Genomic DNA, 27,865 nt, shown 5'->3' on the forward strand with positions numbered 1-27,865 from the left:
CGGAACAGCTCTTTTGTTTAGATCCCATTGCACGCTAGCATGGTAAAGCATACTACGTGGTCTCCTCAGTCCCCAAAGGCTTGGTATGTTGTTAAAAGAAGAGGCGATGCAACACTGTCCCAACTCTTTTGCAACTTATTACTGGCAGGCCTCATATTGAAAGTGAACACAAATTAAAAAATAGACATTTCACCCTTTCAGCATGTATTGTGTTGCATTTATAATACTTTCAGCCGTAATTTTGGTTAAAATGATTTGCATATAATGGTTTTGCACAACATTCTAGCTCCTTTGTAGAGAATGCTTTTCTGTACCTGTGTATTTTAGCCACAGGTTGGAATCTTTACAATGCCCTTTTCAGAGTTCAGTCTCTGAATCATGACCTACTGCAGTCTTTTCAATTGACAAAGTTGAAGATGAATTTGATTACCTTAAAAGTGGGCATTAACCTTTTCTTCCCCTGCTTGCCTCAGTTCCTCTCAGAGTTCCTCTCAGAGCACCTGACTACTACTTTGATGCTGCAGCTTCTTTTCTTTTCTTTTTTTTCTCTTTGTTCTTTTTTTGTATCTGCTTGATTTTTTTCCACTAAGATTCTATGGCATCCTGTTGTATGTAGATGCAGGGCATTTTTATTTGCTATTTTTATTTGCTAATGCTATTAGTAATTCTTTCTTCCCTTTTTTTGTGTTCTTCAAGTGAAACTGCTCAAATAAAACAGTCTTAAACTGTCTCAATATTTGGATGCCTTTTATTCTTTCTATGTTTTTTGCACAACAGATTAAAAATTCCAGACATGAAACATTAAAATACACCTCAAAAGTTCACTTGTTTCACTTTCATCCACTGTAATGATTTACAGTTGTCTTACAGCTCTGCATTTCTGGGGCAATCATGTCCTTCGCCCAGAACTTCTATTCTCAGAGGCCTATAAGAATTTAAACACAACGCTCATATAAAACCATAAACCTACAGTCAAGTTTTTTTTAAGGGAATTTCTATTATATACAAGCATAAAAACTGTCAGCCAATCAGAAATCCCCCAATACATGGTGTTCACAGAGTGATGTAAGTTATTATTTCTTTTTAAATGTACTTTTGGCTTACAATATTTACACAATTAATTTATTTCAATACTCCTTCAAGACTAGCAATTCATCTTATGTCGTATTGATTTCATTGCTAAGTGCACATCAATGTTTGCGCATGGTGGTTGGCACAACGTTGCACTGGGACATGAATGGAGCCCACAGGATTACTTCCATGTTTGGTCTGTTCAGGCAAACTGAACACATGGTACTGCATTACACACGATTTCTGAGACTGTGTGATCATCTGCAGTGAATTTAAGCTATGACGTTATAGCGGAAAAACAAATAGTTCAGTTTTATGTTCAGATTTTGAGTGTGTATGCTGCGTGGTTTTACAAGCGATGGTGACTTTTGACAGTTTTCAGTCAGTTTCGAGGTTTGCAGGTATGAACGTTTCCCAAACCTCCTCATTCCAACATACTGCTGTGTAGGTGGATGTTCAGTTTTACATCAGAAGAAGGTGTAGAGAGAAGTTTAAAAAAAAAAGGGGGGGGGGAGTGAAAGACTGAGGGCAAGGACACGAGAGTGACACCTTCACACCCAGTTGTCAGTTTGCTTGTGGGCCCCTCTCCCACTGGAGAAGGAACAAGAGAGTTCCTTCTTATGTGACCTCTTGGTTCTTGTGTTTGGTTTTCAGACTGTGAAATTTAAGCCAGGTCATGTTGTACACTGGGGATGAAAGGGAGGGCAGAGAAGAGGGAATGAGAAAACTGGGTTTGGGAAAGACCTAAGGGTGGAAACTTGGAAGGAGCTGGAGAGACCTCATCGGGCGGGAGACGTATGGCTTTGCCAAAACATTGTGTCACCCATCAAAATCTTTATGATCTCAGTGGGTTCTGAATATCTAAGGTAGGTTATTGCAATAAGAAATTTCCACCCAAGACTGATAAAAACCAGACAGATTTTTTTTCATTACATCACATTTTTTATTTCACTGAAGACTTTTTCACATCTTAAAACAGCTTCTCTTAGTTTTCTTTATGTACAAATTTACATATTAACACAAACAAAACAACGCAAACTTGTTTAATATAAAAACGGACAAATGGATTCTGGGAAGCCCTTTCACTTTGAGGTTTGATGACATCTGCAAACATTAACCAGTGTACCATGATACCATCAACACTGTAGACATTAGTGAATGAGACGCAGTACTGATGAAGCTCAGCTCCTAAAACTCCTGTTAGTCTTTGATTTTTTTCTGTTTTCTTCAGTTGAATCAGTGTCTCTCAATGAAATATTTTAAAGAAATTTAAAGAATCTTAATACCTTAAATGTACTTTGAATTATCATTTCCCCTAAATAAATCCGTAGAATGAGTACTTTACGAAGGTTTATCTAGCCCAATAACAACGAGGGTTAGTGAATGAAAATCCCTGTTTTGAACTGGAAAATTTATCTTGTAAATGCTGTATAACTAAAGTGAAAAAAAGGAGATTCAACAAGAGGAGCTGAGTGCTACACAAAATAACAAATATCCTACATATCTATACCACTTTGGCCATTGCCGACAACAATACACACTCACACACACGAAAAAAAACAATAATTTCTCTACATGTAGAGGGAGAAAATGTGTTTGGTAAAACAATGCACAGCAGTACCAATGATATGAACACATGGAAACACATGATGATGAAGGTAATGTAGTGTTGCTGTCATTTCTAACTTAAATTTTGATCGTTTTGCTCTTAGATATTATGACAAAAAAAAGTGTGCATCTTAAATGGTCAAAATTGAGAATTCCCATCCTCGAAATAAAGTAAGAAAAAGGTCCTCTTCTTTGGAGTGATCCACGCTCCACATTCACACGAACAAACACGTCAAACACACAATGACCAACACACACCGTCCACAATCGTATAAAAAAAATCTTTGTAAAAAAAAAATTGGAGTGATCGTGTCCCGATAACCAGCATCAGGTTAGAATAGTCTCTGTTTTTGGTGTCTTGGTGGGTTTTAGTGCAGCATCAGGGCTAATAAGACTGGGATCATGGTAAAGAAGAGCGACAGAGACACCAGCTGTGCTGCAGAGCTGCCGATGCTCCTCTGGACATTTGGCTCCATCACAGCAGGGTCATCTGAGAGAAGAGACGAGAGAGAGACAGTCAGCACAGGGTTTAACACTCAGGAATGGTAAACAAACCCAACTGATCTTGACTTACACATGGCACCCCTGTGACTACTTTTTATGTGTCTGGCAATTTTTTTTTTAAAAGAATCCTCACCTGCTGGGAACCGGTTAGTGGGGTTGTGCACTCCTCCAGCAGCAGCGAACTTCACTTTTCCTTCATCTAAGCCTTTTCCTTTCTCCTCTGCCTTGGATTTGTCGAGGTGCTGCTTTCCAGAGCCTTTATGCCCGACTACATCCACCTTCAGCTTCAGACAATCCTTGCCATGGTGATGCATTGGCTTGGCTGGCAAATTCAAAAAGAGGGGAACATTTTAATAGAAGAAACAACTCAAAAGATTACAGCAGGTGGATTTAGAAAAAAAGAAACCAGGAGCTCACTGTTAGACTTACAGATATAATAATAGCTCTCCCCCTGCTTGAACTCCTTGCCCAGGGTGAACGGCGTGAAGCGCTGGAACTTCTCAGAGAATTTTTCTGGAGCGTGGGGAGCGAAGGGCCGTGAGCACTCCCAGCGGAGCTGATCAAAAGAGTGAGGTTTGCACACTTCGTAGTCCTCCTTCTCCACCATGTACAGCACATAGCGTTCAGCTGCATGCGATGACACCTCTGCATGGGTGTAGTGGGGGCAGATGATGTCCAGATAGTCATTGATGCGCACCTCCACTGTATAATCGTCCCACAGGAAGCTGCAGGGAGACAGAGAGAGAGAGTGGAGGTTAATGTCAAATGTCCCCTTCTATCAAGGAAATTGATTTTTTTTTCCAAATTTAATCAACAAACAGGGTGGATGTCATGTATTTATTTCTTGCATGTGTGACACAGACACACCAAAAAAACAAAACACTTTTACCCAAATACCACGCATCAGCTTGCAGGTAAAGCCTGAAAGTGGGAATGTTTGTGTTTCGGCTTGCCTGTGCAAACCCATCTGTGTAAAAGAATTAGAAAGAGCCTGATCAGGCTGGACTTGTTCATTTTGTTTTTCAGTGAGACAGCACGCCCAGAATCGTGTAAAGCCCTACCAACATCCCACTCACACGCCTTTCTTTCTCTTTTCCCTTCAAGACAATCTCACCTCTCACCTGCTAACAAGCAGATGAGATTGTAAATGACAGCTCACTCCTCCGCAAAAGTCAGAACAGATAGAATCACCATTTTATCTGCACAACCCAGTGAAACTTTATGTCAAGTCTTTTTAAACTGTTGTTGTCACATCAGTTTCTTCACGTGGATGTTTATCCATGTGTGCCAATTTCAAGGCAGAGAGAGAGGGGGTGAAGTCGAGTTCCCGCTTTTCATCTTTCCCCTTATTTAGTTTTACGGCTGTTTTCAATCCTTCCTGTCTCCTCTTACCTCACATCCTCTACTTCCCATGTTCTAATGAAGTAGCGAGCGGTGGTGAAAAATGAGCATAAATCTTGAGCAGTCCCACTGCGCATTTGAGTTTGTGATGTTAAGAGAGAATACAAAAGCCAGAAATCAGACAGCTGTGTTAAATTTTCCCCTGAGTAAAGCTTTTACTTTCAGTTATTGAGTAGCGACTCCCAGGTCAGGAGCAGGTTTACTGGGGCAAAGAGGAAAAATAATGAATGTGTAAAAATTTAATGAACTAGTGTTAACATTCAGGTTCACGTGTCTACGTTTTTTTTCCCTTTCCAGTAAACATGATGTGAGTGAGGCCATGCATGCGATGTGCAGCTGGCCAGCGTGTTAATTCGTGCTGTGAGATCCGCCAAAAGCCAGGAGGTGAAGAAAGATTTTTATTTGGGAGTTACTCCCATTACAACCTCGTGGGGCTACAGGCTCTAATCCGCAAATCCAATCAGGGCTTGAACTGAGGGGCTGCTTCTCGATATTTTTGTGGAGAATGAAAGTGACAAGAAAACAGCTCCTGTGTGTCTGCTGCTGTTTATATGTGCTGTAATGTCTGTATGCCCCCCCTTCCCATCATCAAAGCCTGAGACGTGGTGTCTCTACCCCCCCCCAGACACACCTTCCAGTCTTGTTGTTGTGGCTCCTGTTAGGACCCCCTGGCTAAGTCACAGACAAACTGGCTCCAAATGAGGGCCTCTAACCCCTCCTTCCTTCCTCCTCTTTCTCTGAGGAGTGTTTGCCTGTAATGTATTGGTTAGCGCTAACATACCTGTCAAAACACGCTTTGTTAGCAGAGCACTGCTCAACTCTTGTTATCCAGGGCTAATAGGCTGATCACTACCCCTGCTTGTAATCAGTGCTTAAAGATGCGAATAGAGTCTTTGTATGCGTTCACACGCACAGGTGTGTAAAAACATAGTTGTGTGTGCATGTCTGCCAGGGCAAGTGTTTAAGTAAAAAGAAAGGAGTCTGTAGAAGCCTAATTGGCCAAATAATCTCTGATCTCGTCTTGTTCTCTCTTTACTGTTTTCTTCAGACAAACCAGTAAAAGCAGGGTTGGAGCAAACAAGACGATTGTCTCAAGTGGTTCCCTCCGAAGTAAAGAATAGTTTTAAATTGGACGGGATACACCTTCTTCCCACACTGTGTCCTTGTTAGCGCTCTGCTCCCCCCCCCCGCATGAAAACACAGGCTTGTCAAAAGCCAAGAAAACAGGAAGATTCTGTTGCTAATTTCATTCACATATCACGCTTTTAGGAAAACTCTCTTTTTATCCTTCTCTTCACCTCCTCATTTCCCCTCCTCCTCTCCTCTATTGGCCTGGCTAATTAAAATCTGTTAGGGGTCTGGGGCCAATGTGTTCTGTAGAAAAGGAGGGGAGGAGGAATGAATAGGGTGTAATTATACCCTTTGCCTCCCAAAAGACAGAATGCCTGAGGGCTACAGGGCCCCTTCAACCCTGCTACCAAACCCCCGTGGAGCTTTCACTACCCTGACTAATGTCTGTGCGTCTTAATGTGTGTGTCCATATGGCTGAGTGTGCTTTTAAAGGTTTAACACTATCATCTCAGTTGGGAATTCTTAATGTGACTTCAAGTAAGGGAATATGGACAACGCCATCTCTTCCAGTCCTTATCCTCCATCCTCCGTACACTTTACGTCTTCACTCATCAAAGCTCTACGCTCTTGCATCGCCCTGCATCTGCGCTTGCCTCCGACTGACATCTCTCGGGAGAGTGAGATTCACACGAACGTGATAGCCGTGTCCTTTGTGAAACTGAGAGCCAGGTGTGCGAGCTGCTGCAAACCTACTTTCCAAGCAGCATCCTCCTCCAATGTGTCTGTTTCTGTGTGCGCGCACATATGAGATTCTCTGAAGACACTTATTCAGGGCGTCTCGTGCCCCAGGCTCATGAACACATCTGTTTGTCAGGGCATAGAGAAGTCTCTTGTGTGTTTGTCTTACATCTGACTGATGTGTGGGTAAACAGCGAAGGTTGAACTCTTTGTTCCCCTCTGCAGGACATTTCTCACTATAGAGTTACTCTAGCTTTTGCGTCAGCATGTGTCATAAGGTTATAAGATAGTAAATAGTTCCAGCGTTGATGGCTATTACGGCAGGCGACTTTTTCAACACTTGAATTTCCTTTTTGAGGCTTTGAAGTCTTCGCGTTGTCCATACCCAACTCTTGTTCTCTTCTTTTTCCTGCCATCCCACTTTCCTTTTCCTCATTTCCAACACCCCCCCACACAAAAAAAACCCCACACTGGTTACTAAACACAGGAACTTCTGTCTATCACCATCTCTCTAGGGAGAGTTTTAAACTGGCAGCCAGGTCAAGGGGTTAGAGTTCAGATTCGCAACTGCTCGCAGACGCTACCATTCGAGTCAGCACCGATGATATATGCTTCACAAACACAACACATACAAGGAGCGAGTCAGCACCACTGAAAACACCAAACAGATGCATCCACCCCTCCTCCTCCTCCATTTGCTGCACAGGTAATCAGTAGTAAGTGCACACACTCTGGAATGTCTCAACAGGGGGCTGCGGTTTGGATCGTTCTCACAGGGCGCACTCATCAAATTTCTTATCCCACTCTCACACACTTTTAGTATGAGCTGTACACTTAATACCCGATTAATTTGCTGTGGTATGACACATTCACACCTCCTTCCACTCGAGCTGGGGGGCTGTCAGATGTTTTAATGGGTTTAGCTGCTCATAGTAGGCTGCTATATAGAGCCAATCTAATACAAAATGAAAAGTCTTTCTATATTAGCCTCCAGTGTAGTCTAACAAGATAGAGATCTCCCTCCACTATGCACTTATCAAACTTGCTGGCCATATTGTTACAATTCCAAGACAAAACTTTGCAATTTCAAGTATTTGCAGTTGACTTTGTTTTCGTACATGCATTCATGTTATGATTAGGGTACTCATATACCTCCAGCAGGATAATGACTTTTACCATTGTCAACAATAGTGTTTCTCACTTATTCATTTCCAAACTTCTTCCCTCCCTCCATCCATCATTGTCCACTCTCTCCTCCCTCTGTCTGCCTCTCTTTCATTCTTCCAAAACCAGCCCGTCCCCCGGCTCTATCTCCTGTTTTGTCCTGTCTCTTAACAGTGACATAATAAACCAAAGCTCTTCATCGAGGCTCATTTCTTAGCACAGATCCCTTTCTTCACCTCAGCCTTCCCTCGCCCTGCACCCATGCCTCTACTCCCCCTTCTCCTCATCGTCCCTGAAAATCTTTTCACCCGTCCCCTTGTTTTGTAGCCTCCTATTCTGTCTGTGATGAATAGAAAAAAGCCAAATGGTATCAAGCTTGGTTTAATATGCTGGGGGTTGGTCATGGAGAGTTAATCTGTTTGCCTGGCTAGCTGAGATAGAGCTAAGAATGTACAGAAATTGTACAACTTTTTAAAAATCAGAATGAACGTTTAAGTAACAGACGAGAACATCTTCAAATGTAAGAAGTCCATTTGTTCTGCATTCGGTCTTTGGGGGGCAATAGCGAGCTTCAAGGGGACAATGATGCTGAGGTATGCTATGAATGAGCAGCGTATACACACACATTCATACACACATGTACGCATGCTTGCCTACACTTTGTGCGATAACAGTGGGTGAAAGCAGGCCTTTCTAATGTTAGCAGAGCCATGGCTGAGAGGTGCTCTGTTCTCCTCCGGTGGAAAACTACTAAGGCAGAAACAGAGGAAGGTCTGTGAGAGATGGGGGGGCTGACGGAGAGTGGGGAGGGGGAGGAAGTCTGGACCACAGATAAGGAGGCGAGAGGAAGAGCAGAGAGAAAACAAGAGGTGCATGGATACTGTGATGGGGTGATGATGAGGTCTACAAACCAAAAGTACAGTACAGTACAGTACAGTTTAAACTGTTGTATACAGTCACTAAAATCTGTGGTGATGGAGGTACATGCGCCCATTTCTATGTTCACTTGCTGAGAGGACAGTTATGTCAGCAGTGGCTACTAGTAAATCCCCCTGATAATGAATGGGTAAGCTAAATGGAAATGCTGCTTGCAATTGATTGTTCTGACGTATGATGAAGTCCATCAGGAAGATTATGTAGCTTCTCACAGATCAGTGGTTACATCACAGGATCACAGAATCATATACCCAGATACTGCAAGGCCAGCAGGATGATGGTTTTGTGTCTGTGGGTCAGGTGGTCTGATTACAAGCTGTCTCTAATCTCTCCGTTTGTGTGTGTGTGTGTGTTCTCATTCTGCTGAGATTGAAGGCCAACAACTAGACTGGACGCAACAACAACCAGGAGGAAAATAATGAGCAAAAACAAAAAGAGAGAAAGACGTGAAACAAAATGCATGGAGTTGAAAGGCAGGTGGGAGTCACATCGACCACCTTCACCTCAAAATCATCCTTGCAGTAACATGTAGCGGCAGGCCCGGCTGTTTCAATAGCAGCAAGGGGAGCCAGAACCAGACACGGGCTGAGGTAAACAGAATATTACATTACACTAAACTCCTGATTAAAGATATCTGCTCACACACTGTATGCATGGACCATCCACCCAGGTCACTGAAGATGGATGAAGGCAGCCTCATAATAGAGATAGGTGAGTGTTAACAGCAACCAAGGGGAAAATTTTGCTTGAATTAGTAAGAAAACTGATGGCAAACAGCCAGTTCAGAAGGAAAGCCAGCTGTTAGAGTGGAAAGACAAGTAGAGAAACAGACAGGTATAAAGAGAGTAACACACTCATAAGCACAGCTGACAGAGTTTAGTATAGTAACAGTAGGGTGGAATGCTGGCTGGAGCTAATATTAACATCCTGGTTCTCCCTCTAGCCCCCCAGTGTGTGTAAGTGTGAGTCACAAATTTATCATGGCTTGGTCAGGCTGTCTACGGTAACAGCCACTCCCTGTTCTACTCCGACGTTGAGAAACACACACACACACTCTAAGACACAGTCATGTGCTACCAGTCCACAACACAAATAAGGCTGGTACCAGTTAAAATCCAGTTTAGGGCAGCACAAGTTCAACCTCTCCCTCATACGTGCTAATAAAGTTGACACAAGCACAGACATGTCGTTTCAAAAACAAGACTGGACCAGACTCCACCTGTCAGTTACAAAGGTAGCACTCAAACACAGCCAGCGTATCAAATTGACGCAAGACTTGAAACACTGGATTTAGCCATCTTCATCAAGTCGCACTGACAAGTTGACGAAAAAACACAGACACATGCGGTAGATTGTGTGTGAAGGCACAGCCTACTGTAGGCTGCTGTCTGCGTTTCACAGCTCTGTGCTCCCTAACATGAATGAACAGACTGCTGCCATCTGGCTACTGTCCTCCTCATATAAGACAAATCACTCCTGCTCACAGTCACGCCAAGAATCAATTAACATCAATTATCCACGGCCTGCCTCTGTCAGAGTTCACTGATAGATCTTTGTAATCCAGTGAATAGGTGACCGATAACATGGTTCTGGGCAGGTGGGCCTGTTATGGAAGCTGAGAAGCAGGGGGCAAGAGAGATGATGGAGAAGAAAGGACAACTCAAAGGAGTGAAAGAAGATCAGGCTAAATGTGAAAGAGGTATAATCAAGTGGTGTGTGCAGCCAGGCATGTTTTCAATAAATCTGAACGCATGACTTTGGAATTTCTGAACACATCACTTTGCTTGTTGAAAGTTGTTGCTGTGTTCACATAATGTTTGTCGATCTGTGTCAGTCTATGTTTAGCCCGGCAGCAGAAGGGATTAGCATTATTTTATTATTTTTCTTTTAGTTACGTAACTTCCATTTGACATCAGAAATAGTCCGGGTCGGATTAGAGACAGCTAAGACAGATCTGACTTTGTATTAAACCTCGCCATTCTCTCTTCCTACCACCCGCCCCCTCTTTTCGTGCCCGCTTTATTTCAATCAAATCTTGGGGCTCGAATTTCCCTCTTTTATGTAGAGCTTACCAAACAGAGTCTGGTTTACACGTCTCCCTCTGTGGAGTTACCTTTCCCCTCATTTCTCACCTGAGATCGACCCCCCTCCCCCCCTTCTGTCTGTGATGACTCAGGTGTAAAACTCAGGTGGGCCAAACCTGGGTTGATGACACAAGCATTGCTCATGACGTTAGGACTTTCCACTAAACTCCCTATCCAATTATGGGGGAAGCAGTTTTCCCTTTTGCAGGGCTCTCTTTTTTTAAACCCCCAGCCTATTACCATTGTTAAAGGGTAATTAGAGAGCCAGTAATGTAATGAAGATCAGACTAAAACACCATAATGGCTTTTGTCCTTGTTGCTTCTCAGTGGTTGGTTCTAATCGGGCTCTCTGTGCAGCAGAAAGCAAAGAAAAAGAAAAAAACACACCATCCTTCTGTTTCAGCTCGATTTTAAATTAATACGCGATGCGATCATTCGCCCAACGCTAAAAGCTCAATAAATCTCGCTGCTATAGGCCGATGTCAAACTCGATCGATCCACTTGAGTGGTCGGATAGCATTACATTTCTGACCTCAAAACCAAATAATCAGCACTACAGTGCCCCTCACACTATCTCCGTGCCACATCTCCTCCTCGCCTCTGTAAAAAGACTTTTACACTAATGAGCAAGACTTTTACAGAGTCTTGGTGTGGCCTTTTGATAAATGATCTATTAAGCAATCAGGTCCAGTTATTCATTTATATAGGCGAAACAGACCCGTCTTTCCATAACACACGCACACACACTCGCATAAATACACAGGTGCAAACTCTGCAGACAGCGCTGGCCAAGTTCATACTCGTCAGTCTATTTTCTACTATTAGAGTATGTCTGAGTCTGTGTGTTGCGGTTAAATATAGTGGTGAATCTGTCCATCTGTCGGGCATCCGCTCACAATCTTCTGCTTTTACACCCGGCTGCTGCTCTATGATCTAATCTGTCAAATCTGTCCGTTTTAAAGGGACACCACGCAAAACCAGAACTGGGTCGCAATGGACTTAACTATCCCATGAATGAAAACAACGAGCGAAAGCAGCTGCAAGTGCAGATACCCGAGTAGAAACAACGCAGACTGCTGGATGACACTTTACAAGTGTGAAGCCGCAAAAAAAAAAAAAAAGAAAAAAGTTAGAAGTCACAACTACTCGCATTTGGAAAGGAGACACCGGGAGACACACAGTCACACAGAGTAGAGCATGAATGACACTACCGGACACATATTTGGCAGCTTTAACAGATCAGTACTTACTTTGTGTTTGAGCTGTTCCAGTAGACGCTGTGTCTCTCCGCAGAGGCAAACCACGCACCCATGGTCATCGCCAAACACACCAGATACACCACATCCATAGTTTCTCTTCTCCACCTGAACCTCAGAGGCAGTAATTAGAAGAAAAACTTCCTTGCTGAATATTTAAATGCCCGTAAATGAGCAGACTGAAAGCAATCGACAATTTGTCACTCTATCAAATACTAAGCTGCTATAGCAACGTTGATCAAACTCTTGAGTTGTTGACTGCCTCACAAGAGCGCAGCTTGTCTGTTTTGTCTGCCTATGACTCCGCCCCTTATTGTACTGCCAACCAATAGCAGCGCCTTAATCTAAATGTCCCCGCCCATCGCTGCGCCTTCAAACGCGCCCTTCGGCTGCTCACATATCAGACATGAAACACAGGAAAACACAAAAACATCTCCAGTGGAGATACAAAATAACATTTTTACCGCGAAGGGAAATATTGTGTTACGTAAAAGAATGAAAACATTTTATGATGAGCACGGTATGATGGTCAGATCTGTACACACATGATGTAACGAAGAGATTTTACTGAAAAGTAGTAATACCACAGAGTAAAAGTACTGCCTTGGATCTTAAAATCTTGAAGTCAAGTACTTGGAACAAAATGTACCAACAGTAAAAAAGTGAAATAAATATGTGTCTGTGTTATAGCCTAACAGTATTATGGATAATAACGGTCTTTGTAAAAACATGTAATCATTACTTTTATGTTGTAGCAGTTTGTCGTTACTGTAACAGCTTAACTATAATATTGCATAAACTAATCATATGTCTTAAGTAGCAGGTCTCAAATGAAATCCTGTTGTGAAATATAACTACAAACCAGTTTAAGTAACTGAACATGTTTATTTATTTATTTATTCATTTTTTAATCTAGGCAAGCTGAGAGACTATTTTATCTGGTGTTTTTGTTTTGATGTCCTTTACTGTATTTACATTCTCTGTTTTTCATCACTCTTACCGTATCATATTATCTGAGAAAGGTGATACATAAATAAATCATAAGAAGGACAATAACTCCTGCTAAGATGTACTTTAGTTTGTACAGTAATATGAAGTGGAAATACTCAAATAAAGAACAAATACGGTCTGATCACAAGTGCTGTACTTGACTATTTGATTTAAAATGTATTCATTTTAAGTCACTGGAAAATTTAGACAACAAATTAGATGAATTCCTGCAGATATTGATTTGTTTTTATCTCTGTTGTTGGTACAATGTTTTGTGTGAGCATGTGTTGCTATTGTTGTGTTGTAACACCCTTATAAGTTGCTTTAGGTTGTCTTTGTGACATACTTTATGTTGCAATTCATTGCACTGTGTTTAGTTGTAATACACTGTACTTTATTTTGTAATGTGCTTCCAGCTTTTGTCCCTGTCTGTTCCACAACTTGTTTGGTCATTTGAGAACCTTTTGCAGAGAGGTATGTACACTATTTTCATGCAGGTTGCTGTTCAGGCACACTGGTAAACTGATTACAATTGTCAGATAGTAAAGAATTATTACCGTCTTATCAGTGAGTCTAATCTTGTAGTCTCCAAGTCGCTCTGTCACCAGACAGGTAACTGCAGAAAACAACTTCGCAGATGGAGAGGATAAAGTCCAGACCATGGAGTGTCTGCGGGATTGTGGCCTCAGCAGGAGTGGGCTCCCCTCGGGCAGGAATGGATGCATGCTGGGGCGATCTGGTTCAGAGCTCCAGAGCTTAGGGAAAAGGCAGGGGGCACTGAGTGTGTGTGTATGTTTCACGTGCAGACGGTCTGATTGTCCCAAGGATTGGGTTGGGCAAGCACACACATGTAGCACTCTGATCACATACGCTGACACACTGACTGTAGATGCTGCAAGCAGTAGGGGGTTAATCGTAGCTCAGGGAGTTTTTTTAAGTCTAATGCCCCCCCCCCCGCCCACACACACACACACACACACACAAAAAGAGGCAACAGAGAAGGAGGACGAAAAAAATGCATCAGAAGATGCAGTATTGTATTTCTCCTTTCTTGGTGAAAACTTGTTATGCAAAACCACATCGTCAATGTCTTTTGCTTAGCTCTTGTGAGATTAGAAACTTCTTCTAACCTATCCAAGGTATCAATGTTCTTTTTGGAATGACAGAAATGTTAATACTGTACCAGCCACTCGAAAACTAGCCAGTGATTCACTGACCTCAGACTACCAGCAACACGATCCCAGTTCTCACTCAAACACAACACTTTGAGTGGCTACTGAGTGTCTCTGACTGCCATCAGACTTCCGCTGCTCATACTTGGGATCTCCTCATAATGCGCGCATCTAACACATGGCCATCCGGTAACAAGGCAGAAACACCAATTTAGAAATTCCCAACCTACAGGTACACCCCCTCTCTGCTGTTGCAGCCAACAGTCACATGGCAGGGAGCGCCTATCTCACCAATAAACATGCATGACATGCATGCCATCGATGCACACAAACATGGAAGTCTCTGCTGGCTCTTTGACAGTGTTGTTGCCAGGAGAGACCACAGATGAGACTCCAGAGTGAGACTCAATCCTCCCACAGCCCATACAGGCACACAGAGAACGGGAAGATCTGGGTTTCTGGGCAGAGAAAACTAGACGGCCCAAAAAAAAAAGTGTTTGCGAAGATGGAAAACTTGACAATTCTAAAAGTGGATTAAAGGAAGTCGAGGGGAAGACCTGACAGCCATACAAACTGTTCAACTATCACAAACCAGCTTGTTTATTTCCAAGAGGCTCGTCTCCAGGTGTCACAGTATCTGCCACAAGTTTTTCACCATGATGTGGAAATCCCACAATTACATAACTTGCTTAATTAGCGCAGACGGAACTTGTGGTGCTACCTGTTCCGGGTGAGGCGTTTATTTTCTATGGCCAATATCAAATGATGATCACTTTCAACGAAAGGGAACACGCAGTGTTTTGATCAAGTGAAGACATCCAGAAAATAAAAAAGCATGGTGTCAGAGAAAAAAAGGGGTATGTCGGAGACAGCCAGCTTCTCTCAGCTTGCATCCTGTCGGCCTCAGGCAGGGATCAGACCTGGCTATGGATTCGTGTCTAAAGATTTGGAGGAGTCTCTTCAAACTCACCATGAAGGAATATGAAGAAGGAGAGCTTAATAGAGAGGATGGAAACAAGGTGGAGTACTCTGAAAAAAACAGTGACGGAGGAGTGTTACTGAAAGCAGAGAATGGAAACAATGGGCGTTAGCTAAACTACAACATAAAAAAGAACACACAAGGATGGTAGAGGAACTGCTTGGCAGCTGTTTAAATCTGTGTATGAATAAGTCTGTCCTAACAGTGTCACAGAGGTTTTTAAATTCAGTCCTGATGTTGTGTGTCTATTTTTGTTGCGTTAGCAGAGGTGAGATGTTATCCTGCTGATCACATGTCTAACATGTTTTTTTGGCGTGGCCCTATCGCGTCATCACACCTCGTGCCCTGAAGCTCCAGCCTCTCCTCGCTAACCCACGCTGCAGCTCAGAGGTGCAAAACGTGGCCGCATTGAACAAATGCTTTTTGCTTTTATTCTTTTTTTTTTTGAATGTGTATTTTTTCTTTTTTTGCTTTGCTGTTGTATTTTTCTATAATTCTCTGTTTTTTTTTGTTTTTTTTTACCATGCTTTTGTCTTTGTGAAGTGCTACTATGTTTTTTGTTTTTTTTGTGTGTGTTGACCGTTGTTGTGTTATTTAGTGTTGTATTAGTTAGTTTTTTTGTGGTATTGTTCATTTCACAACTTCCGAGTTTGTTTATTGAGTTTTGCATTTCTCGGCCTACACACTAACCTCTCTTAAAGAGAAAAAGCCTTACCTGGCAATGGGAAAGAACGAGACATAAATTGGTTAAAAATTCCAAAATTACTATAATATGCCCGTATTGATACTAACTGATCACAGATTGTATTTCAAATAGCTGCTTTTTGTTAATTCATCCTCTGTCATTACTGCTTGCTTAAGCTTGTTAACACTTGGCATTGTTTCATCTACACGTAGACAGCTTGCTACCCTGCTGCCCTCTGTCCTTTTACCCCCACCTCCTGCAGGGCCGTGTCCCTCTGGCTCATAGTGGCACACTTCGACAAGCTGCTCCTTTTCTGGCAGCACAAAGACATGTCTCTTGGCTCCATTAACACCCATTCATCTGCATACAGGTGGTCATCCATTCAAACCCACACAGGCACACTTCTGCTTCTAGATTTGGCCCAGTAGCAGGGAAAATACTCATTCTTATGGTGACAAACTCATAATAAGATGCTGTTTCTTCTCAGAGCATCTCCTGGAAAGTTGCCATGCAGGCTATTTTGAAACGTGCAGTACATAAGCAATCGAAACAGGCTACGGACAAAAACTAACTTAACCAATGTGTGTGTCAGCAGGGGGTAAATGAGCCATCTCCCTCCTCCTGGACTAACACTGTCGCCTTATTCAACCATAGGAATCATTAACTCTCCCAGTCAACAGGCACACTCCACTTGTTCGCTCTCTCTGTCCTCCTTTCTCTCTCTAAGGGACTCACACACATGCCCACATACACACAAACAATCCCACACAGCAGCACACAAAAGGCACAAACAAGCCCTGGTGAAATATTTAACCATGCCACTCAGCTCACATTGCCTCTGCCATCATTTGTTACACTGTATCTCCTTGTCTGTCTCCATGCCTGTTCTCTCGGCTCATCTGTTGTCTCTGCTGTCTTTCTTTCCTTTCCTTTCTTCTGTTCATCTGTTCGGTTATTTCCATAAAACTCTCATTCGCCCCTGGCCAGAACATACAGCGCACAGCTTTACTTTCTCTTGTTTTAATCCTACATTGCTTAGCTTGCGAGCATCTCCCTTTTCTTTCCTCTGTTCTATGCTCTGTTGCTACAGTTTTCTTTCCCCCCATCTCAGTTTCTCAGAGTCTCCAGCTTTCTTCCTGTTGATTTCAGTCCTCCATCGCTTTCAATCTTATCCCTCTCTTTTACCCCACAAGTACCTCAAACAGTGCATTTGTTGGGAAAGAATATCATTATCCTCCTCCATCCTCCCACCCTCTGTCTCCTTTATACAACTCTCTCCAGCTCTCTCGTTTCCTCACATGCTCCCGGCCTTAGCCCTATATTCATTAACATAGTGTTAATGATCCCAGATGGACTGGCATGTACTCTACGGGGGCGAAGTGTGAGTGTCTTCTTCCACGGGTGTGCGTGGGCAGTTGCATGTGTCTGTGGGTATGTACGGCTGTTGGGTACATGTGTGCATAATTGTGTCTACATGTGTATGGATACATAGGTTTATTTAAGCATCTGAGTAAGACAGGGGGACTGCCTGTTTTTCTCCTGGCAGCAGATTGCTCTGTTTTGACAATATGCATCGCTTTTGCTCTGCTTTTAAAAAGCCAACAACAGAGTTCACCAGACCGGATTCTTGAGGAATTTGTTTTGTATATTATTAGAATGTAGATTTTCATGGATGAGTCATATTCATGTGACTAAAATCAAGCTTTTACATCAAGACTTCACATTTTAAATCTGTGTTAAATTACAATTAATGCACATGGTCTCATCTGTAAGATTTAAGAGTCCTGAAAAACTAGTCCTAATGAGATCCTTTCAAACCAAAAGCACCTTCCTGAGGGTAACTATCCTCTGCTCAGCTAACAACTACATATATATATCTGATAGAGAACTTGCTTTTTACAGTTCACTAATGGTCAGCCAAAAGTTGGCGAGTTCCCATTGGGTGTTGCTGTTTCAAAATGTTTTGGTGCATCTGTTCTCTCTGAAAAAAAGCACAGTGCACATAGATAATGGCAGCAGCTCATTTTCATTCAAAGTCTGCTGCACTTTTATCTCAGGGATCATTTTCGTCGCTGTGATTCTCACACACGACCCATGAGGATTACCCAAATTAGTCTGCTAAGGTATGAAAAGCAAAGTCTGAGGCCTCAGGTGTTTCTGAGCCACTGCTCAGTATCTCTGTAGGGGTTTTCAGAAACATTTCTTGATGGGCACTTTCAAGTTGTGCTTTTAAAAAATTGATCGAAACTGAGCAGCCAACTTTTCTTTAAATTCCGTTTCTGTGAAAGAAAATAAGCCTGATTTTGAAGAAAATAAGTATTTTCTGTGAAGCAATATGTTTAAAATCCGCTTAAATTTGACTTCACCTCTGGACGAAAACCCAGCTTGCGATGCATGACGCTTAGCAAAAGCACAAAGCGGCTTTTCAACTGTATTCACACAAAATTTGGCCATGAGGCTTCTTCCCGCATGATTTTGTAGAGGTTATGTTCATGCTTATCTGTTGGGAAATAAACTGAAATGGCTGATCACTTTCTCTTTGTTGTTGCAGGAGCAATCATCAGGATCAGACGTGTGATAAGTTCTAAAAATTAAAGACCCTCAGCATCTACATGATGTGCACAGGATTTGGCACTGCAGTCATAGCTGTTCTGTTCACTGCTGAGACACAGATTTCTTTGTGGATAATAGTGCTATTGGACTGATTTACATTATAGATAATAGAATCCTTTTGTTTCTTTGATGCTATGTGTTCCTGATGATACCTGATTTCTTTCTTTCTTTCTTTTTTTTTTGTCAACCATATCTAAACATCATGACTTTCTTTGGAGGGAACGATGAGATTCTTCTTTGGAACAGTGAAACAGTTTCCTGACAGGGAGAGGCACATAAGGGAGGTGAGCAATCCTCCAATTCAAGGTTAAATATTTAACAAAATCTCAGTTCCTGTTGTGTTGACTCTCAAAGGAGAGGGGACTTCCATCAATGGTTATAGGGACTGTGAAAAAGTTCCAGTGGTCTGAAACTTCTTACATTTACTTTGGAGTTTTGCATGGTTTCTTGGCCCTTTAGATGCAATTAATGAAATGGTTAAAGAAGATTGAATATTATTCAAAATATTAGAAAAAATCTAATCTAAAAATCTTATTTGCGAGGTGTTCAATTATTGGTTTTGTACAGATGTCACATATCAACCAGTAAAGTTAATAGGTGCTGCTCTGTTACCCTTTCCTTGTTTCCAGCATTAATGTTATGCTAAGCTCTACCAGCTGCTGGTTCAGGTTTTAAAGTAGGTGACAAACACGAGAGAGGAACCATGCCTCTTAGCACAAAGCAGAAGGGCGTACTGGATTTCTCAGAAAGTTCACCTGTTTCTGCAATGGTTTATGACCGGACAAATCCAAATGCTACAGAAACGTTTTCAGAAGATTCTCCATGTCAAAGCAAAGGATATAAGGATAAAGTCCATCCTGTCAGGTTTCAACAAGTCTGTTATAAGAACTTCACCTGCCACCACAGAGCTTCGATCTCAGCTTCTTTCACTTACCCAAAACAGACTGGATTGCAGACTCTGAGGCTGAATATCACCCAACACCAGAGCTGGATTTCATTATAATGTCCTTGTGCTGAATAGTGGCAAATCTCTGCAACCAAGTTTCCAAAATCCTTCTAGAAAGTGATAAAATCCACATTTTATTTGTTTCTGTATTCATATCCTTTTAATTTAGTATCTTAAATTGTTAGAGATACACATGACAAATCTGACTTTAATGATTATTTTGTGAGGTGACTCTTACACTAACAAATATCTAAGCTATGCTTAATGAGCCTATGGCCAGGTCAAAAGAGTCATTGACTCAGAGAAGACTAATGTTAAAACTGCTGCTAACCAAGTTTAGGTGCAACCGGTGCACATGCACATAAACAAATACATGGACACACACATACGCTGTCTGCTAAGGTTACAATGTTACAGGTGCAAGGTCAAAGTGCATGTATGTCATGGATACGCTGGCATTCTTTAAATGCATACACACACTGCCTGACCCCTTTCCAAATTTAGTTTACTACTTTCTCACTGGTTCAACTTTTTTGCTCGGTGGTGTCACTGTTTCTTCTCACCAAGTTTTCCAACCCTGTCACACTGTCCTCTCTGCCTCCTGTTCTATCTCTCTGTTCCTTCTTTGTCCATCACTGGCACAGTCACGATTGTTGCATAATTGCACAGTTGCTTAATTATCAAGAACTTTCCGTCTAGCACTTGCCAGGGGGCTGTTCTGATTCCGTTCTAAATGTGAACACACACTACACAGACGCTCGTGCACACGGACACCCAAAAACTCAAACTCTCTTTCATATTATAAACAATTGCCTCTTTGTCTTTAGTTTTGTCTTTTTGAGTAGAACCATCACATAAAGATGAAATACTGCTGCAAATAAACCTATAGATCCAGTTAGAAAGAAGTATCAGATCTAAACAAAGCCAGATCTATTAGTTATTATGCTCCAACTTGTGCTGGATTCTATTGGCAGCTTTTTGTTGTAGCTTTTTGGATTTGCACAGCTTAGCAGCGAACTACAACAATCACATTATCGTAAAGTGCGATAGTGATAAAGGGTACAAAGATAAATCACTCAGAATAACATCGCAGATGTGATTCTTGAAGAAAATGTCTAATGAAACCGGAAATCAATTTAGTGAGTGCAGCTCATTAATAATTGATGCACTCTCTGGTCTAACGGGAGATGTGTGTTTGTGTGTTATTGTGTGGACCTCTGGCAAAGAGTAGTCACCATGGTGATCTCTTAAACCTGGGTCTTTTAGATGACACAAGTGGGTGGAAAAGTCTTGCCTTGCTATCAGGCTGTCACACACAGGCATTGGCTTTTCTATCCTAGCAAGGAATTTGCATTGACAATGTATTACAGTACAATAATTCTCTGAAGGCCTTTAATGCTGCTGGCTATAAGAATGCATAGCAATTTGGAAATGAAACAACCAGACAGCATGACAAAGGTTCCATGTGCTCAAATTTCTAATGCACATAAAAGTTCAGGTTGAATTTTCTGAGGCTACTGAAGACATTTTGACATAATATTTCTTTCAAAATTGCGGTGTTACTACACAACAAGTAGAAAATGCCGACACACAGACATTTTCCTTTAAACCTGCTGACCTCCTGAATCTGGCCACAACCACAATCCTCTTTTAAGCCCTCTTACACTCTAATGGTACACCCTAAAATCAATATGTGGACACACAAACAGAAATATCCTCATTAGATCAGTCCTCGCAAGTGTACAATAGAGTAAGCTGACCTAACACAAACACACATATGCAAGGAGGTTTGGATGGTTTATCCTTGGCAGATGGACACATGCACATGATGTTCCTGTGGGATTTTCGAAAGAGCTGCCAAACCTGATCAGCAGAGGGTCATCCATATACAAAGACAGACAAGCTTTACTTGAGCGATTTATTGACATGCAGGCACTGAAATGATCCAAATCTGAAAGTCTGGACAGGCTGTGCGTCCAGCTTTCTGATGACATCGGGTTGAGAGAAGGTCAGGTCATACTTTGGAGGTTATAGGAAATCAAAACAGGCAATGAAGGAAAAGGGGTGGTGGTCTCCTCTCAAGCTCCTAACGCATAACAGATGGTGTCCTTTACTAGAGTGAACAAGTAGAACAAAAGTACCAGGATTCTGTAATAAACACGCACAAACACATTGATCCTGCCAAGGGAGAGACTCGTGGGGATCTGAGAGATGTTTTATAAATCATTCAGTTTTAGGAAAAGGGAGGTTCTTTTGGAGAAGTCTTTTCATTAGAGACTCTTCACATGGAAATGAAATGTTTTTTTTTTTTCTGATGTAGGCTTTTATAGGACTGCCACAGTGGGAACCAAGACCTTTTAGTGACCGTGGGCATTACACACAATCAATCAGTCAATTTTTGCAACCGTATTTGCAGCAAGAATGCCTCTTAATCAGATCTGATTATGACTAAGACGTTAAAGCTGGAAGTCAACTTTAAACAAAATCCAAATCGGAAGGGTGTGTTTAACCAAAATGAGGACTTTGTGATCATTTTTGGCTTTGATCACTGCCATCTGCATAGGCTTACTGGCCAAACGTGTTAAAACATTTGGAATGGTTTCACATGTGGAAACAGAACTTGTCCTAGACATGAGATACTGAATAGAGCATTCATAAATACGGCACTCATTCAGAGTTACAGTTTGAATTTGCCTACCCATATGTCCATCTTATTTATAGTTTCAAAAATTCAAGTTTAAACAAAAGAAATGAAGCCTACCTATCCCACTTTCTCAATGGTTGGCATTGTCTTTACAGTGGAGGCAAGTTATCTAATACAACTTAAAAGCCTCAGGTCGTTTCAGGCTACAACTTGTAGCGTAGAATGAACAGTCAGTGAGCAGTACTAGGTGGGATTACAAAGATCCTGGAGGTTTGTATTATTAGACAGTGAAAACAAATCGCATTACTCTGCCCACGTTCAGGAGGGAACTTAATGTGTGAATAGAAGTGTTCTAAGGAGAGTCATAACAGGCTTATGACCAAAGGGTTGAAATCACCAGGGATTTTAGACTAATCTGCGCAGCACCTCACACCTTTAAGATCTCACACCTTTTATTGGAAGTTCTGGCTTTGACCGGAGAATTAGAATGTCTCTTGCACCGATCCAGGGGACTGATTTTAGGGTTGTATGGCTGTATATATTGCACTCCCCCTCACTCAGCGCATTCCACACAGTGTTTTAATAGGACAATACCGTGGAATATGGCTTAAATCAGCCAAAGGAAGATGACAAATACATCATAACAAACAATAAGCACATCCTTATTGACATCATTACTCTAAACATTATCTGAAGTGTGTGTGTGTTTGGATTTAGATCTTATGCATTTTATCAACAGCCTTTGCATATTATTTTCTATTTTTAAAGCATTTAAGATTACTTCTTCAAGTTGGAAAATAAGCAAAATTATAACTCAATAGAAGTAAAATATCTTATGAAACCAGTTGTGTATATTTTACTTTTAGTCCTCTTCCTGTATTTGACAAAAATAGTAAATACTAATATTACAGATTCGACATTGAAATATACTTATGACAGACTTATAAAATACAATGCATTGATTTTAACCAGTATTAAACCATTTTGTTTTCACCTTTTTTCAGTTTTGAACCCCTATAAACTAAACTAAACACACGGGACTCTTGGAAATTTGTGGGCTTCAGAGAAGAATCCAAGGTCCAAAAGTACAGCATTATAAGGAAAATCTTGAAAGCCTCTTAAAAGGATTCTCATTTGTTCTGTGTGACGAGCCAATGCAGGGTATACATTGGTGTATGGAGTATACTCACCCACTAATTTTTCTGCATATCCTCTTTTTTAATAGACTCTAGCATCACATTTGACAGAGCGCTGCAGGTATTTTCTTTTTTTCCTAGGCTGGCAAATGAATGACATGCCCAGCTACGCTCCTCGCAGGCAAGGAGGCTATTAGTTGCCTTCACTGATCCAGTCGATTAGTTTCATGTATGAGCTTTAGGGCACCATTGTGCTGATGCTTACTAATATAAAGCAGAATAAGTTATTGAAAACGTGCAAATATCCCTGTCATATTTTTGGGTGAACAAAATATGTCAAGGTTGTCTTACATATCAGCGTGAGGAGCAACATTTGTTACTTTTTTTGGACAAACATCTATTAAACTTCAACTTTGGTAACATTTTCGTAGGATCATGATCAATCCCTCTAATTTTATATCATCATATTTTTGTATTTGTATTGACTTAGTTGAATGATCTGAATGCTTCTTACATAGATACATAGTACAAATTATGTAAAGTCTCTTTTCTATCTGTGTGTAACAGATGTGTGAAGGAAGTCTAATCTCTTTTACTGCTGTATATCTTTTGGTGACATTCTTTTTCGATTATTGTACAAAAGTGTCTTGCTTCCCTGCAGAAGCACTCCTGTTTTATGTTTCCCTGTTTGACTTAAAAGGATTTCCAAATCACTGGGAGCCACAGATACATTTAGCATTCACATGATCGACCAAACAATATTGTCATGCAAATCATGTAAATCTCAACTTTTGAAATCGATTTGCATTGCTGGGACTAAGTCTGTACTGTGTGCTTTGTGAGCTTAGAAATTGGTAGAAGTCAAAGTGTAGCAAACTTGAAGCATGGTGTATGATATGAATCCCAAATTAATCAGAAAACCCAGTTGGCTTGTAAATGCTCTAAAGTCAAGCTCTCTAAAGGTGTGTGCATTTGCTGATAAGCGAAGAAGTGGTAAGCAGTGTTTGCAATTGCAGACTTTTTTTCACGTTTGATGTGACACTCTATTATATTTTGAAAGAGGGAAGCGGGAGAGTTTGGCTGGTCCTTCACATAATACTGTGTGTTGTATAACTCATACGGTCAGTACTAAAGTTGACTTTTTACTCTGCTGTTTTCTCACTATTCTTAGTGAAAAATCTTAATTGCAGTCTTTCATTGCGGTAAACTGAAAGTGGTTCAGGGCTATACTCATGTGCTCACACAGCTCTGTTTCTATCACATACACAGAAACACACCCACACACATACACACAAAGACTCAAGGTCATGGAATGACTCCCTGTAGTTTTGCATCACCTCTTAGTTGGCCTCCACTCCATCATGACCGCACTGGATTCCCTAACTATCAATGACTGCCAGCAGAGTTGCCAGTTCAAATCCCAGTAGTTGTTTGTCTTGTATGTCTCAGTAGAAGCAGGGCATAGAAATGGCCAAAGATACTCAATAGCTTGGCTTTGACATTTTTAATTACAGAACAGGAGATAGTAGAAAAAGGTCTGTTCAGACTGACTGCCATAGCTAGATTCAGGCTGAACTCAGCTTGGCGTAACCAGTCTCCATCTATAGAGCTGAGGTGTTAAACCACCCGTGGCTCTCATTAGAGGACCTGGGCTAATGAGTGCACTCCACACACATGCACTGGGAACACAGTGAATCACATTCACATCGTGTCCGGAGTTCACTGTGCTTTTACTGCATTCTGGCAAGCTTAATTTCACACTTTTGCCTCCAGTGTCACACACGTGTCTCTATGAGAGGGGTGTGATTTTAAATGGAGCTATTATGAATGGAGCTGGGAAAAGCCAATTAAGAGTGCCTGATTCTAATTATTTCATCCATTTTACTGTGCTACAGTCCACAAGGGAACCAGAGGGTACAGGAAATGAGCATGGGGGAGACATTTAAAGAAGAAATAAAATGGAGAAAATAGTGACATTTCAGGAGGCTAAAGAAATTGAAGAGATTCAATAAGGAAGAGGGGTGGAGACCCAGTGAAGGAAAGAGGTAAGGGCTGAGGAGAGTAACATGATCCATGTCCCGATAAAGCCAAATATATTTCAGACGGGAACAGAAACAGCTCCCTGTCACTATGCAGATCTACAGAGAAACTACCAAGACCAATAGTGAGGAAGAGATATGTTGACTGAGTTCAGGAAATACATAAATGTTAGATAATAATTGTTGGAGAACGAAAAGTAACTTGATTATAGCTTGTAAAATGTGTCAAGAAGAGAGTAGATAGGGAAGTAAATGAACCAGGTTTAAGATAGCTGTATCTTGGGCTGTATGAAGACGTCAGATAAAGTCAGACAAGTAAATGCTCTGCCACATGACCCTGAATGATAAATAAGTTCACTAAAAAATGCTCGTGAACAGTCATTGTTCAGAAAGCAGAAATCAATGGCAGCTAATCAAAAGAGAAATTACATCTACAAGTAAAACCTAGTGATGTCAGTTCAAAATGTCAAGTCAATAAAATCAAAATTTGTTGAGGATTACACCCAATGCATGCCTAGACAAAGAGGTTATTGGTCTATGGGGCCTGGGTGGTGTGTCTCAAAGTGTTTGGGTGGGGTGCATGTGCTTTGGGATTGAGTCAGTGTGCTTGCTGGCACTATCAACCATTTATTACTACTGCTGTTGACTTTTGTGTAGTGGATGACTAAAAGTGGGAACGTGCAGAAGTCTAAACAAGACCAGCCTCACTCAGATTGCCTGTCTGACCCAATAAAGTAGAGACTTGATTAAAAACACGGATGGCTGTACTCATACAGTATGTCCAACTGGTCAGTGTTCATTCAAAGGGATTGCCTTGACCCACATCTTACTGTCCATACATTCAGACAGCAAACAGTAGGCTAAGCCGTACTTATACATATCAATGCGGACACCTACCATAGCTTAAAGGATCTTGGTCCACTGCCATAAGTACACAGTTTATACAGCTGTTGGAGAAAATGAAGGCAGCACATTTGCTTTGTGAATTAAGCAGACGAATGACCAGAGGACAAACTGTATTAAGGACATTTTTTTCCAGACAGCCTTGATCCTCATGCCCTTAATGAAGGGTCCAGTCTACTGTAGTCTCAACAAAAACGGCCCAGTTATTACAGTCAAACCTGGAATAAGCCGGATGGTCTCTTGAGGTCAGGCGGATCAGACGGATTCAGACAGACTAAATCTAATTGACATATGCTTGGGAGACAGAAAGAGCAGAGAGTAAGTTGTGCCTCACATGTCTATGAAAAAGCCACAATTTCTATCAAACTGAGTATTGAAGAGATGAAAGGATGGGAGAGGTTTAAAAAGAAGGAAGGCTATAGGAAGGGAAATAGGTCAGGAAGTGGTTGGTGGTAGATTGCAATTATGTCCTGCTTTTCACTGGCCAGTCAGTCTGGAATACACGGCAACAATTGGCACAGCTGGGTGGTATTATGGGATGCAGTACTGGTGATTTCTTTTCATGGTAAAAGCTGCCAGTATACCTCTACAGATCCGGTCAAACGGTGCTAATGAATCGCATGACGTGACAAATCACCCGCTGCATGCTGATGATACGTGATGTCTGCAGCATTGCCATGTTGAATCACATGCACAAGCATACGTGCGTTTGGTCATGGCAAGCTGCAAACTGTGTGAGGGCATTACAAAGGTGCTCGAGTGTGCACCTTGGTCCAGTGGTGATAAGAAGAGAGTTTGCACTCTTGTAATTCTTATCGTAACTCGAATAAACTTTTATTGCACAAGTTATGTATTATGTGCAAAGTCCACCTCTGTCTCCGAGGAACGGACTTTGAAAGTCGAGTTGTTTTGGACGAACAATGTGAATTGTAAACTCAGCTTTGAAACTTTCCTTCCTCTGTGACTGTGGAATATATCAAACTCCCACAGAGACAGTCACAGCAATGCTCTCAAGGCTTACACAGGCACTATTGTGCCTTCATCAGACCACTATTGTCTCTATTTGTGCATGTGTGCACATATTGCATTGTGCATCAGGGTGTGGAAGTATGTAAGCCTGGGACTTTATGCATGCATGCATTATGGCATGTGTCTAGGTTTTAGGAGGGGCAATCCGTGGACTTTTAGTACTGATAGACCAAAAGGAACCAAAGAAAGAAACTCCCTGTGGCACTTTGTCTTATCACAGATTAAATAAGGTGACATCATGTCTGACGGTAAGGCACACCACTGATACTACACTATTTACATCACCAGAAACACTACTCTTGTTTGCCTCACCACCTGCTCTGTGTTCCCTCATCTGACTCAATCATCAGCTTGCTACATTGTACTCTTCTGTGATGCCATGAGGTGCTCAGAATTATTTGAGTCTCTGATACTTGAAACCTCTGGTTTAGCATCACAGACTGCGATACCAGTTCAGGATTTCCACTCTAATAAACCTTATTACAGCTTGTCTCGTGTTGTTTGCTTAAATGTTGTTACTGTAGGTTTAATATGGTTTCAGGAGCCAAGCAGACTGAGAAGAGCAAACAGTTGAATGGAGCAAATCTGTGAAGCAATTTCAGCTGAGAAACTGACTGAGAAGTGGAATCTTTTTAATATGACTTTTTGTCAAAGAACCCAAGGTCAAAGTAAGGTCTGTGCTTTTTCAACACAGAAATGCTCTTCATCACTATTATAAAACTATTCAAAATAACTCACAAAGAAACTTGTGGGTTCAAATTTCCAAGGTTTAAAGCAGAAAAAACATCTTCTGACTGAAAATGTCCGGACTTAAAAAAAAGGTGCTGAGCCTCCTTTTCAGAGTGGTCAGTTTCTCTCCACTGTGTGGTCACTTCACATGTGATTTCCTATGCCCT

At 41.5% G+C, this 27,865-nt stretch overlaps 1 protein-coding gene across 2 annotated transcripts; it reads right to left on the bottom strand.

The window, feature by feature from the left end:
• Positions 1-1,990: 1,990 nt before the first annotated feature.
• efna1b (ephrin-A1b) lies at positions 1,991-13,674 on the bottom strand. Of its 2 annotated transcripts, XM_072394229.1 has the most exons (5): positions 13,381-13,674; positions 11,828-11,941; positions 3,613-3,908; positions 3,317-3,505; positions 1,991-3,169 (listed from the first exon to the last, which is right to left on the bottom strand). In XM_072394229.1, exons 2-5 carry the CDS (start codon positions 11,923-11,925, stop codon positions 3,048-3,050), a joined length of 705 nt encoding a protein of 234 aa, XP_072250330.1. In that variant the 5' UTR covers positions 11,926-11,941; positions 13,381-13,674; the 3' UTR covers positions 1,991-3,047. The 2 variants fall into 2 exon arrangements, with proteins under 2 accessions (XP_072250330.1, XP_072250329.1); XM_072394228.1 differs by lacking the exon at positions 13,381-13,674 and having other exon boundaries at positions 11,828-12,100.
• Between the last annotated feature and the right edge of the window lie 14,191 nt (positions 13,675-27,865).

This window comes from Leuresthes tenuis, unplaced genomic scaffold (genome assembly GCF_036924035.1).
Source record: "Leuresthes tenuis unplaced genomic scaffold, fLeuTen1.0.hap1 SCAF_10, whole genome shotgun sequence".
NCBI classification, from domain to species: domain Eukaryota; kingdom Metazoa; phylum Chordata; class Actinopteri; order Atheriniformes; family Atherinopsidae; genus Leuresthes; species Leuresthes tenuis.

Excerpts from the sequence above, each read along its gene's own strand:
- efna1b (XM_072394229.1), bottom strand. The coding sequence starts at position 11,925 with ATGGATGTGGTGTATCTGGTGTGTTTGGCGATGACCATGGGTGCGTGG. Across the intron at positions 3,909-11,827 it reads TGGAACAGCTCAAACACAAA|CTTCCTGTGGGACGATTATA; the intron begins GTAAGTACTGAT and ends GTCTCCCTGCAG. Across the intron at positions 3,170-3,316 it reads CACTAACCGGTTCCCAGCAG|ATGACCCTGCTGTGATGGAG; the intron begins GTGAGGATTCTT and ends CTCTTCTCTCAG.